This window comes from Cajanus cajan, chromosome 10, assembly GCF_000230855.2.
Source record: "Cajanus cajan strain Asha chromosome 10, NIPB_CcT2T_4, whole genome shotgun sequence".
In the NCBI taxonomy this organism is placed as follows: domain Eukaryota; kingdom Viridiplantae; phylum Streptophyta; class Magnoliopsida; order Fabales; family Fabaceae; genus Cajanus; species Cajanus cajan.
Genome location: NC_138526.1, coordinates 25,117,183 through 25,136,791, shown reverse-complemented (window position 1 = coordinate 25,136,791; position 19,609 = coordinate 25,117,183). Strand labels below are relative to the sequence as shown.

General features: G+C 41.8%; 1 protein-coding gene across 1 annotated transcript in view; it reads left to right on the top strand.

Moving 5' to 3' along the window:
• The first annotated feature begins 1,549 nt into the window (after window positions 1-1,549).
• Window positions 1,550-19,609, top strand: part of LOC145952391 (uncharacterized) — a 39,575-nt gene continuing 21,515 nt past the window's right edge. The window contains exon 1 of the mRNA XM_083064747.1: window positions 1,550-1,558. Coding sequence (XP_082920873.1) covers window positions 1,550-1,558 — 9 coding nt within the window. The remainder of the gene's footprint in view (window positions 1,559-19,609) is intronic.

The following is a 19,609-nucleotide window of genomic DNA, read 5'->3' as shown; positions in this document are numbered from 1 at the left end:
GATATTTAAGGCTTCAGCCGGCCTCCTCTAAGGTCAGGTAACCCACTTTTTTTGTTGAAGTAGTTTCGTAGCTCAGCCTCTCCAAGCTGGACTGATATTTAAGGCTTCAGCCGGCCTCCTCTAAGGTTAGGTAACCCACTTTGTTCTTGTACTAGTTTTGGAGATCTAGCAACCCTTTCTGATCTTGTACTAGTTTTAGGGATCTAGCAACCCTTTTCTGATCTTGTACTTGATATCTTCTAATTGGTGTTGTAGGATGAAAGATTGCCCCCAGGTGGATGGGCAGGAGATGTTTAATGTGCCCCTGTGTTGGTGGGCAGAGAAGTGGATGATCAGCAGGGATTCCAATGTTGCCCCTGCCACTTGAGTATTGTTATGCCTCTCCAGGCGTCTTCATTGTGGGATGGTTGGTAGGAGTTTGGTTTTGTTCTTGTCAAGGTGAGTATTGTAATGCCTCTCCAGGCATCTGCTTGTGGTAGGGTTTTTTCTGAATTTCATTTTTATTTAGCTTCGGCTCTTTCATGTTTGAAGCTTGCCTTTTTTTCTATCATTTTTTGAATGCTTCGGCTTTTTTGACATTTTCGAAGCTTGCCTTTTTCTCATGTTGCTTCTTTTTTTTTTATTGTCATCATTGATGGAGGAATCTATTCCTATGATGTTGTTATCTGCTGAATCTTTATTGATGAGTATTATTTTGGAAGCCACTCCTGGCTTTGGTAGGAAAACATTCCTAGTCTTGGCACTTTCATGAATCTTCCATTATTCGGTTGAGGAGTAGGGCGCGATGGCCTCTTCATGCTTATGAGTCTGCTTATTTGGTTGATTCTATTCCACTATTGATATGTCTTTGCTTATTGGGCACATAGAATCACTTCATGTTGTCATTTGCCACTGCTTGGCTCATGCTCGGCTATTTTACTTTGACGAGTGTTTTGTCCTGATGGCTCCTTCTGACCCATAACAAGTAGAATGCATGGATGCATGGATGCAATGAAAATGCAAGACAGGAATGATTCTTTTATTTTTTGTGTAACGCCCTTCCATATGCCCCTAACTCATATGCATGCGATGTAGTTTATGCTCATGTGTTTGTTCCTAAAGATGCAATTTATTTTTGTCGGGAAATTAACCTGTACGTGTTAAGGTTAATGGTGACGATTCCTTTTTATCCATGTCGTTTGTGATTATCGTCGGGATATGTTCTTTTGAGCCCAAGCTTCAATGGCTCCTTGACTATCCAGTCGATGTGTGGTCAAGCGTCTCTAACCTCTATTTGAGGACATCTCGGCCTTCCCTCCGTGAGTATTCACTGTGCATTTTACGTGTATCTTTTCGGTACCATTTTAATGCCATAAGGGTTAAGAGAAAAAGAAGGGATGTTTGTATTTATTTATCTTTTTCAAAAGGGTTGTTAGAAAGGATTTTTCAAAAAAGGGGTTTTTAGAAGAAGGGCTGGCCAAGGTAGGCTTTGGTGTTTAGGGTTATTAAACAAACGTATTTGCTGCAAGGAAGCTATTATTGTGTTTTAGCCTTTTTGGAAAATGGAGTGATGGCTTGGGTTTGTGCTTTGTTTAGATGATCCCCTGAGTTGCCTTTCAGTTTTCAAACTCAGGTCACTGCTTTGACGTCCTAACTTTTGCCTAGGTTACTTGAGATGCGTTCCCTAGCGGATATTTTTTTTGATCATTACTTTTGCCTAGGTTACCCTTTTTTGATTGTGGGTTGCCTAGCAGATTTTGCCCTAACTTTTGCGCAGCCCCCTTGGTGGGTTTCTTGCCAGGCTTTCATTTTTGCAGCGTTTGTGAGGTATGGGATGTATTTATTTTATCAAACCCTAGTCATGTCTGGATTCATGTGATTACTTTGTTATCCTTTCCATGCTATTATCGAGTAACATCTTTGTCGCAAATACAACTTGTTTATTAAGGGTTGATGGATGAGGTCTAGAGTGAATATTTGTAGGGAGAAGAGAAATGAAAGAATGTTATGGCATTTAAAATAGTACTTTCAATTTACACGTTCCCCTTTAGCAAATCTCGAAGGCCCGGGCATGCCCCGTGTTCGTGATTCATACACAGAGAGATAGACAGAAGTTGCCCCCTAGAGAGTCATGAATGATTTGATAATTTTCCAAAAGAAAACCTTTCCACTTGTTTGAACGTCGGTGTTTTGCATTTGGAGTGAAACCTTTGTGAATTCTTGCTTTCGAAGGGAATACTCGAGCCACCTTTCAATTCCAACTCAGATAGACATTTCTTATTTTTATATATCCCTACTTTTGCATAGGACGTATCCTATCGGGATTTTGATTTTTTTTTTCACCCTAATTTTTTCCTAGGACGCCCTTTACGGGTTTTCATCCTAACGGTTTTTTTGTATGCAATGTCTTTATTCTTCAATTGGGTTTTGTCATGTAATTCCCTAAAAAGCAAGGATTCATCCATTCTTGACGATTCCTCTTATCCCGACAATTGTTGTTTTTGCATGAGAAAGTCTCGATGTTTGAATCGTCAATTTGGGCGTGTGATGCCCCCAATTACTGATAAGTGTTCCCCGATTTGATGTGTCAGGCTCGCATTTGATTACAGTAATTTCCATTATCCGACTAACACGCACAAATTAGATTTCCCTTTTTATTCTTATTTATTATTTACAAAGAAGGCGTGTTATCTATATGAAACCTAGAATAGGATACAAGGTCACTTGAGAGATTCAATGAATATCATTCTCATTGATTTTTGTTTAGAGAACATCTTTGCATACTATTATATGTACCTTCCATTTCTAATGAATGCATATGCTAAACTAAAAAATGCATGATATTTGTTTTTGCCTAAATTTTATCATTTTTTTTTGTTACTAAAGGGGAATGATGCATGATTTTTGCTATATATATATTTTTTTAAAATAAACTACCCTATATGATGCTTTAGAGTTAGGGTATACAAAAGAGCGTTAGTTTTAGTTTTTTTTATTGATATCTGTTTGTTTGTAATTCTTATCTATTTGAAATAAATAAACACAAAACAAATGCAACACGCATATGCTCAAACAAATGTACACCCGCGAACAGTCACGTTTAAATCCTTGGTCTGTGGTCCCTGTAAGAAAAGTGCATTGTATAGGACAGTTCTAATCTCACTGGTCTTAAGGCCCCCAACGTGCCCCCATTATAGGGACCCAGTATCTCTGTTGCCGTCACCTGGCAAACTCTAAGGTTTGTCGCAGTATTTCGGGCTAGAGTAACCGGTTATCACCTTGAGTGTGATTTCCGACAAGGCTGGCAGGCTCCAAGGCCAAACTTGGGCCGGTCGTACGTCAACCACTCCCTATGTTTATTACCCTCATGCCCCCGGGTGTAGGGGGAACTGTTGTGTGCAAAGGTTTGTGTACAATTTTTATTTCAAACAAATGCTGAATTTAAACAGGCAAACAAATATTAAAGTCAAACAAAGAAAATAAACAAGGTAAAGGGGAAAAAATATTTAAATTATTATTTTTTATTTTATTAACTTCATCAATTAAATGGGCCTGACCCTCTTTAAACTTCCCCAGTGGAGTCACCATCTGTCGCAACCCGAAAATTTCCGATCTTGCGACCTATGGTTTAGACATCCTTTTAAAGATCTCATCAATTAAGGAATGCCCGGACACCAGACTAATCCTTAATTAATGGTTTTGAAAATAGGTTCATGGAGTTGCCACCAATATTTTACTCAAAACATTGGAAAAAGAAAGGTTTTTAAAAGTCCAATAATGGCCTTGATAACCAGAATTGGGTTCGGGAGTCGGTTACGTATAGGGAAGGTATTAAGCACCCCTACAACGCCCTTAATCGGTACCCTATGACGAAGTTAACATTATAAATAATAATAATATAAATATTAAATCCCCTTTTATTGATGACTATTTACATGCTTGAAATTTAAATTAAACAATTGACTCTAAAATATCTACATGATTATTTTTATTATAATGATGTTTATCATAAATAAGAAACAAAGATAAAAATAAAGGAGAGAGAAGAAGATTGACTGAAATACCTCGTATCAAGCTTTGTTAATGGTGATTCTAGGTGCTTTGTGGTGACCTTTTCACACTACAATACCTCACAAACTCTCAAGAAATACAAGAGAGAGAAAGAGAGAGAAAAAGAGAGAAGAAGAGAGAAATTTCGAGCTCTGGACGAAATTTTGGAGTCCTGAGAAATGAGCCCCAGCTGTCTATTTATAGACTTCGGGAAGGGGGTCCAGAACGGCCCGTTCCAAAATCGGAACGGTCGTTCTGGATATGGCCGTTGTGGGTTAATTTGGACCCTGGAACGGCCCGTTTCGAAACCGGAACGACCCGTATCGGGGAACCAGAACGGCCTGTTCTGATTTCAGAATGGCCCGTTCTGGATTCCAAATTAAGCACACATGATTGGTCTGGAACGGCCTTGGAACGGTCCGTTCCATTTTAGGAACGGCCGTTCCAGCCCCGTTCCAAATAAACTTTGACCCCTTTTTTGAGGAGTTTGGAACGGCCTGTTCCAATCTTGGAACGGCCCGTTCCAATCTAGAACGGCCCGTTCCAATCTCGGAACAGCCGTTCCAAATTAGGGTTTTTGGCCTTTTAGGAGCCTCGGAACGGCCCGTTCCAAACCTTGGAACGGCCGTTCCGATTTTGGAACGGCCCGTTCCGGGCCCATAAAAATATTTAATTTGTAGTTTTGTGCCCTCTAAATTCTTGTCTTCTTGTTGGCATGTTTCAGGAGCTCCTTCCCTTCGTAACAGAGGTCCATGTCCTTGTTTGTATACTCCCGAACGAAATTGGGTGTCTACAGCAAGAAACATAACCCATGTGAATCTTGAGTAGTCATCTACAATAACTAAACCATAGTAGTTCCTGTAGACCCCTAAAATTGTCCGGGTCGGAAATTAGACTCGAAGACTCTCAAAGATCAAAGGAAAGTCAGCCAGAAGGACTCCCAGAAGACCATAGGATGACTATCTGTAGGTTTAGAGGTCTTAGAGTAGCCAAAAATAAGAAAGTGGGAGGTTTGGAGCTCAATACGGCCTCCTTGGAGTTCAGTACGGCCGTACTGCACATTTTGTACTACAATACGGCCGTACTGAAACCAATACGGCCGTATTGAAGTTTCTGTATTTCAATACGGCCGTACTGAATTCAATACGGCCGTATTGAAGTACAAAAACTCAATACGGGCCGTATTGAACCCAGGGGCCGTACTGCGCCTCATCCCTATAAATAGGACGTCATTTGGACGTCATTCCACACTTTTCCACACAGTTTTGACTCCCTCCTTGAGTATTCTGGGGTTTTTGAGCAGTGTTCTGCCCTAGAAATCTCTCTGGGAGTCGATCCGACGAAGTTCTGGAATTCCGAGCATTTAGCTTGGAGATTCGAACTTAGTTGAAGGGAAATCTTTTGGATTTCCATAGTCAAAAATTATTTTTTAGGAAGGAGCGAGCGAGCTTGTAGAGGGAGGGAATGCCAAAAAGCCTCCTAGACTTCATTGATATATAAAAAGCACGCTTCAAGAGGTTTCTTTTCTAAAAATCCCTTCTTTTACCGCTTTCTGATTGTTGCATATTTAAATTTATCATCATGTAGATATTTAATTTACAATCGCTTATAATAAATAGGGGTAATTTAGTAATTTTGCGCTATTATTTAATAAATAATCCGTCATAGGGAACCCTAATGGGGCGCTGTGGGGGTGCTAACACCTTCCCCACACGTAACCGACTCCCTTACCCAACTCTGGTTGTAATGGCCAAAGTTGATTTATAAAATCAATTGCCTTAAATCTTTTTCCAATGTTTTGAGTAAAATATTGGTGGCGACTCCAAGAACCCTAATTTTTGCGAAAACCACTAATCCATAGACGGTCCCGCTTGGGATTAATATGGATTGGTGAATCATTTAATAAAATTGGTAGCTCGACAAGGTCTCAGTTTGAGAATAAGTCGTTCTATCAATCCACCACTTTTCAAAACTTTAAAAAGAGTCCAACCACGTCGCGATTGCCAAGGTCCGTTTCGGCGGGGTGGCGACAGATGGCGACTCCACTGGGGAAGCCTCGAGAGTCAGTCCCATTTAGTGATGGATTATTTCTAAAATAATAGTTTAAAATTACTTCATTACCCCTCACTTGTATGATAACATGTTTATCTATTTGGCTTTAATAACTGTTGTTTGTTTAATTTTCCGCAATTGTTTGAAATACAAACTGCACACGAACCTTTGCACACAACAGTTCCCTCTATACCCGGGGGCATGAGTGGAAAGCCATAGGGAGTGGATGTTAGTACGGCCGGTTGTCGAATGGGTCTATAGGTGCCCGTAGACCGTTGTCAGAAAGCATCACTCAAGGTGATAACCATGAACTCGAGTCCGACAGTGCGTTGGAACTTTCCATCGACTTACGACGAGAGGAATTGGGTCCCTATAATGGGGGCACCTTGGGGGCCTCAGACCGGTGAGAACAGTTAGAACCACCTTGAATATGCACTTTTCTGCAGGATACCCCTACCTCGTGATTCGCTCGTGACTGTTCGTGGATGAGTGAATTGTTTGTGTATAGGTTTATGTGATATTGTTTGTGCATTAATAAAACCTCGTGATAAGGTCTAAAGAATAATCCCCATGCATGAAAATACCATGACATGAGAGGAAAGACCATGTGTGGAAATATAATAAAAGTGAGGAGCATGTACATCATTACCAATAAGACATCATGCATCCTCATAAACCATGCATTTTAGGTTCACCAATACCTCTTGACATGAGTAAAAGAGACCCATAATTATCGAGATTCTCCGTTGGGGAGGGATCATAAGTCAAGGAGGGTGGTAACACTCCGTTTTAAAAAGGCAGCGCCTTAAAAATGGAGGGTTATCAAGCTCATGTCAAGAGCGTATTCATCCCATGAATAAACTAATTAAACATTCATTTTAGAAAGTGGCTGGTCATCTCTCTGTCCTCACACGCGCGCAGAAAATCAAGAAGATGGAAGCGCTGGAGGACCAAAATAAGAAGCTTACAGCCGAGCTCTCGCAGCTCAAAGAACAAATGGCGCAAATGATGGAGCTCATGCGTCATCATAATGTACATGGGTCTCACCACAGTGACCATGAGTCCCATCATCATGAGGAGGAGGAGCACGAGGAAGAACCTCCACGAGCTGTACCCCTTGGGGCGGGGATCATGATTAAAGAGCCCGAGGTTTCAAAGGAACAATTCCACGCCCTAGAGGATCGGCTAAGGGCTATGGAGGGGCATGACTTCGATATTAAAGATGCCGCCGACATGTGTTTAGTGAGGGACATCCAATTCCCTCCTAAATTTAAAGTGCCGGATTTCCCAAAGTACGTGGGATCGACTTGCCCTAAGAGTCATCTCACCATGTACTGTCGCAAAATGGCTGCAAATGCCACAAATGAAAAGCTCTTGATCCATTGCTTCCAAGAGAGCTTAGCCGATACTGCGCTCAATTGGTATATGCAGCTAGATGGAAATCTAGTACATACATGGAGGCAGTTGGCCGACGCCTTTCTCAAGCGCTATAAATACAACATCGACCTAACACCCGATAGGTCAGATCTTCAAGCCTTGAGTAAGAAAAATGATGAATCTTTCAAGGCGTACGCCCAACGATGGAGGGAGTTGGCGGCACAGATAGAGCCCCCGCTGTCGGATAAGGAGATGGTGTCCTTATTCATCAACTCGTTGACTGGTCCCTGTAGACCCCTAAAATTGTCCGGGTCGGAAATAAAGCTTGAAGACTCTCGAAGACTGAAGGATAATCAGCCAGAAGGACTCCTCGAAGGCCCTAGGAGGGTTCTCTGTAGGTCCAGAGGTCTTAGAATAGCTCAAAATAAAGAAGTGGAGGGAAAAAGCCCAATACGGCCGTACTGAACTCAATACGGCCGTATTGAAGCTTCAATACGGCCATACTGAAGTCAGTACGACCGTATTGACACTTCAATACGACCGCTGCGAACTCAATACGGGCGTATTGAAATTTCTGACTTTCAATACGACCGTATTGAACTCCAATACGACCGTATTGAAGTTCAATAATTTCAATACGGCCGTATTGGCCCTGTAGGCCGTACTGCGCCTATTCCCTATAAATATGACGTCAATTGGACGTCATTCCACACTTTTCAACATAGTTTGAACCCTCTCCTTGAGTATTCTGGGGTTTTTGAGCAGTGTTCTGCCCTAGAAATCACTCGGAGAGTTGATCCGACGAAGTTCTTGAGCCCCGAGCCATTTTGCTTGAGGATCGAACCTAGTCGAGGGGAAATCTTTTTGATTCCCTTAGTTAAAATTTTGTTCTAGGAGAGTGAGGAGCGGGCTTGTAGAGCGAGGGAACGCCAAAACGCTTCCCAGTTCATTTTTTATAAAAAGCACGCTTCAAGAGGTTTCCCTTCAATCCTTCCTTTTACTGCTTTCTGTGTGCATATTTAAACTGTCATCATGTAGATAGTCAATTCATAATTGTTTAGAATAAATAGGGGTAATTTAGTAATTTTACGCTGTTATTTTAGAAAATAATCTGTCATAGGGAACCCGAAAGGGGCGCTGTGGGGTGCTAACACCTTCCCCACGCGTAACCGACTCCCTTACCCAACTCTGGTTGTAGTGGCCAAAGTTGATTTTTAAATCAATTGCCTTATCCCTTTTTCCAATGTTTTGAGTAAAACATTGGTGGCGACTCCACGAACCCTCCTTTTATGAAAACCTCTAATCCATGGAGGGTCCCGCTTGGGATTAATATGGATTAGTGAGCCTTTTAATAAAATTGCTCGTTTGACGAGGTCTCAGTTTGAGAATAAGTCATTCTAGCAATCCACTATTTTTTAAACAAATAAAACGAGTCCAACCATCCTTCGCGAATGCCGAAAGCCCGTTTCGGGCCGGTGGCGACAGATGGCGACTTCACTGGGGAAGCCTCGAGAGTCAGTCCCATTTAGTGACAGATTAATTTTAACAAATAATAGTTAAAATTACTTCATTACCCCTCGCTTGTATGATAATATGTTTTATCTATTTGGCTTTTAATAACTGTTGTATGTTTAAATTTTCGCAATTGTTTGAAATACAAACTGTACACAAACCTTTGCACACAACAGTTCCCTCTATACCCGGGGGCATGAGTGATTAACCATAGGGAGTGGATGTTAGTACGGCCGGTTGTCGAATGGGTCTATAGGTGCCCGCAGACCGTTGTCGGAAAACGTCACTCAAGGTGATAACCATGAACTTAAGTCCGACAGTGCGGTGGAATTTTCCATCGACTTACGACGAGAGGAATTGGGTCCCTATAATGGGGGCACCTTGGGGGCCTCAGACCGGTGAGAACAGTTAGATCCTCCTTGAATATGCACTTTTCTGCAGGAGACCCCTACCTCGTGATTCGCTCGTGACTGTTCGTGGATGAGTGAATTGTTTGTGCATTTTTATGTGACATTGTATGAGCATACATTTGCACCTTTTAAACATACAACATTCTTTTTTAAATAAAAAGAATAAATAGAAATAAAGATCTTCTAGTACATGGTGTTAACATCTACCTTCATTGCATTCATATAGGTAGTTTCCCTTTTCACCCAAAAAAAAATAATACAAAAAAAATATAAAATATTCAAAAGAAAAATATGTATTTACCCAAACCAAGCAATATCATGCATCATCTTAGGAAAATCCTAAAAACATGATAATGCTTAGTTCAATAAACACAATGCATGCATATTCAACATCATCTCATATCATGCATATAGATCATGGAGAGATCTAGGAGTCATTCATACATCTCTCCTAGTAATCCATTAATAAACATTAATAAAAAAGAAAGAAATAATCGATGCGTATATTCAAAGAATGGATCACACGCCGTTCGTTATCAAGTGTAAGCCAACAACCGCGCCAAGCGAGCACACGTCAACTCCGTTGTTGGTAATCAAGACAAACAAAGGGGAAGGTCCAACACCATTAAGGATCACAGTTCCAAGGCCTTTCCCTTACAAATCAAATAAGGCTGTGCCGTGGATATACGACATCCACTCTTCTGCCGACGGCGATATCTCCAACATCGCTGGACTTGGGGGCATGACTAGGAGTGGAAGGATCTACACTCCCGATGATCTTCATAACAAAGCCCCCAAGAATAAAGAAAAAGAAGAAAAGAAAACCGAGGAAAAAGAATCCGAGGAGGAGACTGACAAGCTGTTAAAATTTATCCGACAGAGCGAGTACTCCATCGTGGATCAACTTCATAGGACGACAGCAAAGATTACGCTGTTGTCATTGATCCTATGCTCCGAACCGCATCGGCAAGCTCTGTCGAAAGTCTTGAACGAGGCATATGTGTCGCACACTATCTCCCAAGACAAGTTTGAGGGGATTGTTAGTCACATCACGGCTAGTGATCACCTCACCTTCACCGATGAAGAAATCCCCGCCGAGGGACCGAATCATAACAAACCCTTGCACATCTCTGTAAAGTGCAAGGAGTATCACATCGCTAAAGTCTTGGTAGATAATGGATCTTCCTTGAATGTGATGCCAAAAAGAACGCTCAAGCAATTGGCAACAAGGGAGTCCAAATGCGCCCGAGCAACATGATCGTTCGAGCCTTCGATGGCTCTAAAAGAGAAGTGGTGGGAGAGATCAATCTTCCAATCCAAATTGGACCCACTATCTTTAATGTCGAATTCCAAGTGATGGACATTACTCCCGCATACAGCTGTCTCCTCGGCCGACCTTGGATTCATGATGCGAAAGCTATTCCTTCTACGCTCCACCAGAAAGTCAAGTTCATAGTGGATGACAAACTGGTGACTGTACAAGCTGAAGATGACATACTCATCAGCAAGCCATCCAACATACCTTATGTGGATGCAGCAGAGGAAGCTTTGGAAACCGCCTTCCAAGCATTGGAAATTGCCAATGTTGAAACGTTTCCCCGAGAAATGAAGAAGGTAGCTCATATGCTCACCAAGAACGGATACTTGCCAGGACAAGGATTAGGCAAGGACTCCCAAGGAATCCCGGAGCTACCCATTATCAAGGATAATCCGGGGAAACAAGGGTTAGGACACAACCCTAACAAAGATCAAAGAACGAAGAGGAATCAAGATCCTTCTCGACGTTCTTTAAGCCAGATCTTTAGGAAGGCCGGTTCACAAGCGTCAAGGCCGGTCGTTGTCGTCAAAATGTTTTTCTCCTTCCGATAGGGATGTATAGACTCAGTGACTATTAGAGATCACTCCTCGGGGATAGCCCGACCCCCGAGCCTCGATAGGGCACATGTTTCCATTATGATTATAATAAAATCATTCTTCATTAATTGCTTCTTTTCTCGCTTGCAATAAAATTCTAGACCACATTATTTTAACCCTGTTTGAATAAACATGAATGAGGTTAAAATCATCTTAATAATAATAAACCCACATCATTTTTATGTGGAAGTGTGTGTGTCAACTTGGAGCACCTTTTCTTGGCATCAATAAGTGCCATCATGGATAAAAGAAATCCTAAAGATAATAAGCTCGGCAGGAAACCCAAAAAGGGGACTGCGCAAAAATAAGAGCAAAGGACCCGCTAGGAATCCCACGAAAAGGGTGACCTAGGCAAAAGTTAGGGTTACAAAATGAATACAAAAGCCCGCTAAGACATCACAAAAGGGTGTTTTAGGCAAAAGTTAGGGCCGTCAAAAAAAGAAAAAAAAAAAAAAAAAAAAAAAACAAAAACAAAATAAATCCATGATGATACCATCAATTGAATTCAACAAGGGGCTCAAGAAAAGCTATCCAAGTTGTCAAAGCACAATCATTAATAACAAAGATGTGCTTAACCTCATAAGTGTTTAAACAAACAAACCTAAACACATAAGCCTACCATGGCCAGCCATTCTTACAAAAACCATTTTTCAAAAATAAAATAAACCCCTCTAAAACACAAACTTTCGAAAAATATATACCTTTCCTTTCTTTTCTCTCTTGTCCCAACGATTTTTGAATAATCTAGTGGAAACATGGAGATATAGTGATCAATAGGAGGGTTGACACATCTTCTAAAGAAAGGGAAGAATCATTTGGTTGATGACACCAAAATCAAATACGCATCATTCCTCGGTAACAGAAATCGGCAGCGCACAGTCCGTCTGGAGGAATGGCAAAATCCAAACACAAAAACGCATCGGTTAATTCTTTTGAAAAAAGAATCAAATAGAATTAGGTGCATCATACTGCATACATGCATACAGATGATAGGTGTACTGGAAGATCACTTATTCTCTGTTTATTGAAAAAACAAAAAAATAAAATATATAAACTTCAGAAAAAACAATGCGCCCGTACCATGTTCAGTACACCCGTACCAAAATTGGGGTTATGAACAAATTTTTAACTCAAACATGGGCGTACTGAAATGGATGCAGCCGTATTGGCCATAAAGAAATTTTCAAAGACCTCGTCATGAGGCAACTACATAAATTAGAAAAAATAGGAAAAATTGCTTGTGTATGACAGCAGCAAACAAAATGCAAAGATTCAGAAAATCAACAGCGTCATACAAAATAACTGAGCCTGGAGAGGCTTGCCGAAAGAATACTCTCAAAATAACTGAGCCTGGAGAGGCTTGCCGAAAGAATACTCTCATAATAACTGAGCCTGGAGAGACTCGCCGAAATAATACTCTCTCAGAATAATTGAGCCTGGAGAGGCTCGCCGAAATAATACTCTCTCAGAATAACTGAGACATTTCTATACAGAAAAAGCCAAAACCAACAAAAAAGGCAAAAATACAGAAATCAACAAAAATACAGAAAAAGCCAAAATCAACAAAAAAGGCAAAAACACAGAAAAAGCCAAAATCGAAAAAAGGGCAAAATACAGAAAATCCAACAAATCATACAGAATAACTGAGCCTGGAGAGGCTTGCCGAAAAAATACTCGTACAGAATAATTGAGCCTGGAGAGGCTCGCCGAAATAATACTCTCTCAAAATAACTGAGCCTGGAGAGGCTTGCCGAAATAATACTCTCTCAAAATAATTGAGCCTGGAGAGGCTTGCCTAAATAATACTCCCGCAAAATAATTGAGCCTGGAGAGGCTTGCCTAAATAATACTCCCGCAGAATAATTGAGCCTGGAGAGGCTCGCAGAAAGAATACTCCCTTCAGAATAATTGAGCCTGGAGAGGCTCGCAGAAATAATACTCCTTCAGAATAATTGAGCCTGGAGAGGCTCGCAGAAAGAATACTCCCTCAGAATAATTGAGCCTGGAAAGGCTCGCAGAAACAATACTCTTCCTTCAGAATAGTTGAGCTTAGAAAGGCTCGATTCCCCAGAGATATCTCAAGCTTACACTCACGGGCCAAATTCCCCAGTGAAAGCTATCAGAATGCGATCAGCGAAATCCCCAAAGGAGGCCTGATCATCCAAGAAAAATGTCTAAGGACTTTAAACTTCCCCAATAGAGGATAGCTTTTCAACTCAAAAGCGATGAGTGAAGCTAAGCCTGAAGAGGCTTTCTAAATAATACTCTGGGATGAATAAAAACTTCAAATACCCAATCGCCTACTAAAGAGGCATCTCTTCAAAAGGAAGACCAATAAACTATTCCCCAAGTGGAATTTGGCTCTCAGCCTAACAAATGAACGTCAAGATGATCTGCCTAACAAAAGAGGCCAATCAACATCAATCCCCAGTGGATGATCGCCTATCCAAGAGGCATCCCCACAAAAGGGGAAGAAAATCAAAAAGATTAATAAAATTCCCCAAGCGGAATTTGGCATCCCGCCAAAACATCGAACATCAAGACTATCTGCCTAACAGAAGAGGCCGGTCAAAAAATCAACATGTCAACATCCCTAGCGGATAACAGCCTACACAGAGGCAGCAAAAAATCAGAAAATCAAAAAGAGTTACCCGAACAAGGATAACCGGGATACTCCACCAACGTCGAAAGGACGTCAGCCAATCATAAGGCATCGCTCAAACTCAGAGAGAGAGCATCTGTGTCTATACCCCAAGGAGTCAGAAATTCCCCAAGGGTACCAACAATGCAATGCAAGTTGGGGCACAGGAACCTGTGAATGACTGCACATCCCCTAGACGGATCCCTGCGTTATCCAGCCCTCAGTGGCACAAAAATCAAAAACAATCGTCGAAACAGCATCGTGGACTGTGGAGACAAAATCAACATCCAGAATCCCCAGCGGATAACAGCCTACACAGAGGCAGCAAAAAATCAGAAAATCAAAAAGAGTTACCCGAACAAGGATAACCGGGATACTCCACCAACGTCGAAAGGACGTCAGCCAATCATAAGGCACCGCTCACATCAGAAAGAGCATCTTTGTGTCTACACCCCAAAGGAATCAGAAATTCTCCAGTGGGCACCAACTACGCAATGGAAAGTTGGGACACAAGAACCTATGAGTAACTGCACATCCCCTAGATGGATCCCTGCGTTATCCAGCCCTTAGTGGCACAAAATCAAAAAACAACCGTCGAAGCAGCATCGTGGACTGTGGAGACAAAATCATCACGAATCCCTGGAAAGGAGATATTCACGCTACCCCGTCGTCACAAACACGGAGGTATGCAGCTTCCGGCTCGGACAATGAGCGAAGCTATCTCTGAAAAAGGGTACTCACCGCCTACCGTTGTCATAAAGGTACTTAGCTTCCGGCTCGAACAAAGAGTGAAGCTAAGCCTGGAGAGACGGTACTTACAGCTTCCAGCTTGGGCAACAAGCAAAGCAAGGCCTGGAGAGGCAAAACTCATACTGCTCACCGTCGTCACAAAGGTGCTTAGCTTCCGGCTCGAACAAAGAGTGAAGTTAAGCCTGGAGAGACGGTACTCACAGCTTCCAGCTTGGGCAACAAGCAAAGCAAGGCCTGGAGAGGCAAAACTCACACTGCTCACCGTCGTCGCAAAGGTGCTTGGTTTCCGGCTCGAACAAAGAGTGAAGCTAAGCCTGGAGAGGCGGTACTCAACCATCAGCGTCATCAGAGGCGCGTTGATGTCCAACTTCCGGCTCGGGCGTCGAGTGAAGTTGGCCTTGGAGAAGGTAAACTCAGCTACCGAGGATGTCAGAAGCGCCGAGGTATGCACCCACCTGGAGAGGCTACTCAACATTTTCCCACCGGAAGACGCTACAAGTCAGAAGGTCGGCACAATACCCGGACAATTGGGTCAACTCCTTTACTTGTCAGCCGATACACCAAGAGGCCGTCCGACTAAGTAAAGGGGGGGCAGCTGTAGACCCCTAAAATTGTCCGGGTCGGAAATAAAGCTTGAAGACTCTCGAAGACTGAAGGATAATCAGCCAGAAGGACTCCTCGAAGGCCCTAGGAGGGTTCTCTGTAGGTCCAGAGGTCTTAGAATAGCTCAAAATAAAGAAGTGGAGGGAAAAAGCCCAATACGGCCGTACTGAACTCAATACGGCCGTATTGAAGCTTCAATACGGCCATACTGAAGTCAGTACGACCGTATTGACACTTCAATACGACCGCTGCGAACTCAATACGGGCGTATTGAAATTTCTGACTTTCAATACGACCGTATTGAACTCCAATACGACCGTATTGAAGTTCAATAATTTCAATACGGCCGTATTGGCCCTGTAGGCCGTACTGCGCCTATTCCCTATAAATATGACGTCAATTGGACGTCATTCCACACTTTTCAACATAGTTTGAACCCTCTCCTTGAGTATTCTGGGGTTTTTGAGCAGTGTTCTGCCCTAGAAATCACTCGGAGAGTTGATCCGACGAAGTTCTTGAGCCCCGAGCCATTTTGCTTGAGGATCGAACCTAGTCGAGGGGAAATCTTTTTGATTCCCTTAGTTAAAATTTTGTTCTAGGAGAGTGAGGAGCGGGCTTGTAGAGCGAGGGAACGCCAAAACGCTTCCCAGTTCATTTTTTATAAAAAGCACGCTTCAAGAGGTTTCCCTTCAATCCTTCCTTTTACTGCTTTCTGTGTGCATATTTAAACTGTCATCATGTAGATAGTCAATTCATAATTGTTTAGAATAAATAGGGGTAATTTAGTAATTTTACGCTGTTATTTTAGAAAATAATCTGTCATAGGGAACCCGAAAGGGGCGCTGTGGGGTGCTAACACCTTCCCCACGCGTAACCGACTCCCTTACCCAACTCTGGTTGTAGTGGCCAAAGTTGATTTTTAAATCAATTGCCTTATCCCTTTTTCCAATGTTTTGAGTAAAACATTGGTGGCGACTCCACGAACCCTCCTTTTATGAAAACCTCTAATCCATGGAGGGTCCCGCTTGGGATTAATATGGATTAGTGAGCCTTTTAATAAAATTGCTCGTTTGACGAGGTCTCAGTTTGAGAATAAGTCATTCTAGCAATCCACTATTTTTTAAACAAATAAAACGAGTCCAACCATCCTTCGCGAATGCCGAAAGCCCGTTTCGGGCCGGTGGCGACAGTCCCTATTACGATAAAATGATAGGGAACACAACGACACTCTTCTCGGACATCATCACCATTGGGGAGAGAGTGGAACAAGGACTTAAAAGTGGGAAGCTGGCTAAGCCTTCCCAATCATATGAAGCTAAGAAGGCCTTCGGGAAGAAGAAAGAGGGAGGAGTCAATGCTATAACCATACCCTCGGCTACTTCCACTTCGAAGTCGGGTAGATCGCAATTCACTCCTGTGAAGAAGTTTGATAAACTTCCGACCACTTATAGCGATCTCCTGCCGAAGCTAGTAGAAGCCAAACTTCTAGCTTATGTTCCACCAAGGAAGATCGACCCACCTTACCCCGATTGGTACAAGCCACAAGACAAATGTTTATACCATTCGGGGGCACCAGGGCATTCAACAGAGAACTGCCTAGCTCTCAAACACAAGGTCCAAAGCCTTATTGATGCTGGGTGGGTCACTTTCGATTCAACAGCGCCCGACGTGAGCAAGAACCCTCTGCCAAAGCAGGAGTAGAGAGAAGGGCAAGCCACGATAGGGCCCCTCCTTAATTTTCTTTTTCTTTTTGGGACTCATGATCAGTACCCGAGATCATGAGGACCTTTCATATAAATAAGGGTTTTGTACATTTTACATATATCAATAAAGAGGCATTTTTCACACATTATTCTCTCATTTAGTTCTTTTCTCTCTCTCTCTTATTAACATTAATAATTCTAAACCTAAACAGAACCAATAAAATAATTATGTCTGTAATTGTTCGCTCTGACCGGGATCCGAAAGTTGAGGATGAATGGGTTGAGTTGGACAGTGATGAGGAGGTCATCTCTCCGGATCTGCAAAGACTGCTAAATCAAGAAGCTCGTCTACTCCAACCATATCAAGAGAAATTGGAGACTGTGAATTTGGGGCAGGGCCGAGAGATAAAAAAGGTCAACATTGGGACCCATATCAGTGATGAAGTAAGGACATATGTTTCCGCTATGATCATAATGAAATCATTCTTTTTGCTTCTTTTCTTGCTTATAATAAAATTCTAAACCACATTATTTTTAACCCTGTTTGAATAAACATGAATGAGGTTAAAGTCATCTTAATAATAATAAACCCACATCATCTTTATGTGGAAGTGTGTGTGACAACTTGGAGCACCTTCCCTTGGCCTCGACAAGTGCCATCATGGATAAAAAGAAATCCTCTATAAAAGAAGCTCGGCAGGAAACCCAAAAAGGGGGCTGCGCAAAAATAAGAGCAAAAGACCCTCTAGGAATCCCACGAAAGGGTAACCTAGGCAAAAGTTAGGGTTGCAAAAATAAACAAAAACAAAGATCCGCTAAGACGCCACAAAAGGGTGTTTTAGGCAAAAATAAGGACAATCAAAAAACAAAAGAAATCCATGATGGTACCCCGAGCCGAATTCAAGAAAGGTTCAAGGGAAGCTATCTAAGTTGTCAAAATCACAACGTCAATAAACAAAGATTTTCTTAACTTCATAAGTGTTTAATCAAACAAGCCTAAACACATAAGCCTACCTCGGCTAACCATTCTTACAAAAACCATTTTTGAAAAATAAATCCCCTCTAAAACACAAACTTCAGAATAAAAGTATCTTTCCCTTCTTTTCTCTCTTGTCCCAAATGATTTTAGAATAATCTAGTGGAAGCATGGAGAAATAAATCATCACTGATAATGGATCTAATCTGAACAACAAAATGGTGGAAGAACTGTGCCAAGAATTCAAGATCCAACACCATAACTCTTCCCCATATCGGCCAAAGATGAATGGGGCAGTCGAGGCAACCAATAAGAACATCAAGAAAATAGTGCAAAAGATGGTTGTCTCATTTAAAGACTGGCACGAGATGTTACCCTTCGCTCCTCATGGCTATAGGACTTCAGTACGTACATCTACAGGAGCTACTCCATTCTCCCTCGTTTATGGGATGGAGGCAGTTCTACCCGTCGAAGTCGAGATACCTTCTCTAAGGGTAATCATGGAAACAAAACTTTCCGAGGTAGAATGGGTTCAAAGCCGATACGACCAGTTGAACCTTATCAAAAAGAAACGGCTGAACGCCATATGCCATAGTCAAGCCTATCAGAGGAAGATCAAAAAGGCTTTTGACAAGAAAGTCCACCCTCGAGTCTACCATGAGGGAGAGTTGGTAATGAAGAAATTGCTACCAACTCAAAAGGACAAAATCGGAAAGTGTGTCCCAAATCACGGAGGACCATACGTGGTAAAACGAGCCTTCTCAGGAGGAGCATTGATCCTCACAGACATGGATGGAGAAGAACTTCGATATCCAGTCAACGCTGACGTGGTAAAGAAGTACTATGCTTGAAGACGTTGCTTGCATAGGCCCGCTAGGATGAAAACCCAAAAAGGGCGTCCTAGGCAAAAGTTAGGGCAAAATAAAAAGCCCGCCAGTACAAGGGTACTAGGCAAAACAAAGGCGAATTTATCCCCGCTAGGATACGTCCTAGACAAAAATTAGGGGCAAAAGAATAAGATGCAAAAACAAAGCAAGCAACGATCACTTGAATCGAAAACCGAAAGGCGGATCAAGTGATTATCTTCTAGAAGCAAGCGTCTTGCAGCATCTACACTCCTGGCTCAGGCATCTCACCCGAAGCAACTAGGGGAATGTAAAGAGCAACAATTACATATATAATTGTTAAGCCCAATGTATATAGCCTACCCTGGCCAGCCATTCTTCAGAAATTCCTTCTGTATATCTTTCTGTAAAAACACTTGTGAATATCAATAAAATATCTATTCATTTTCTCTTCTCTCTTGACCATGTGATTATGCCTCTAAAATTGGTATTTCATAAAAATTGTACGAAATTCCTTTAATAATCAGTCAATAAAGAAAATTGGAGGGGTTCCTATAAAATCCGTAATCTCCTGTGAAAAAGGCTCACAAAGATATTCCCTCACGTTGACGACAGAAATTCCTCCAAGAAAAGGAGGATAGGGAGAGCCATTCATTTTAAAAAAAAAAAAAAAAAAAAAAGAAAGGCATTAATAAAATAATCAAACTTGCATTTGTGCATCACACACACATTAGTTGCACATTCAAAGACCTTATCATGAGGCAATTGCATAAAATAGAAAAATAGAAAAATTGCTT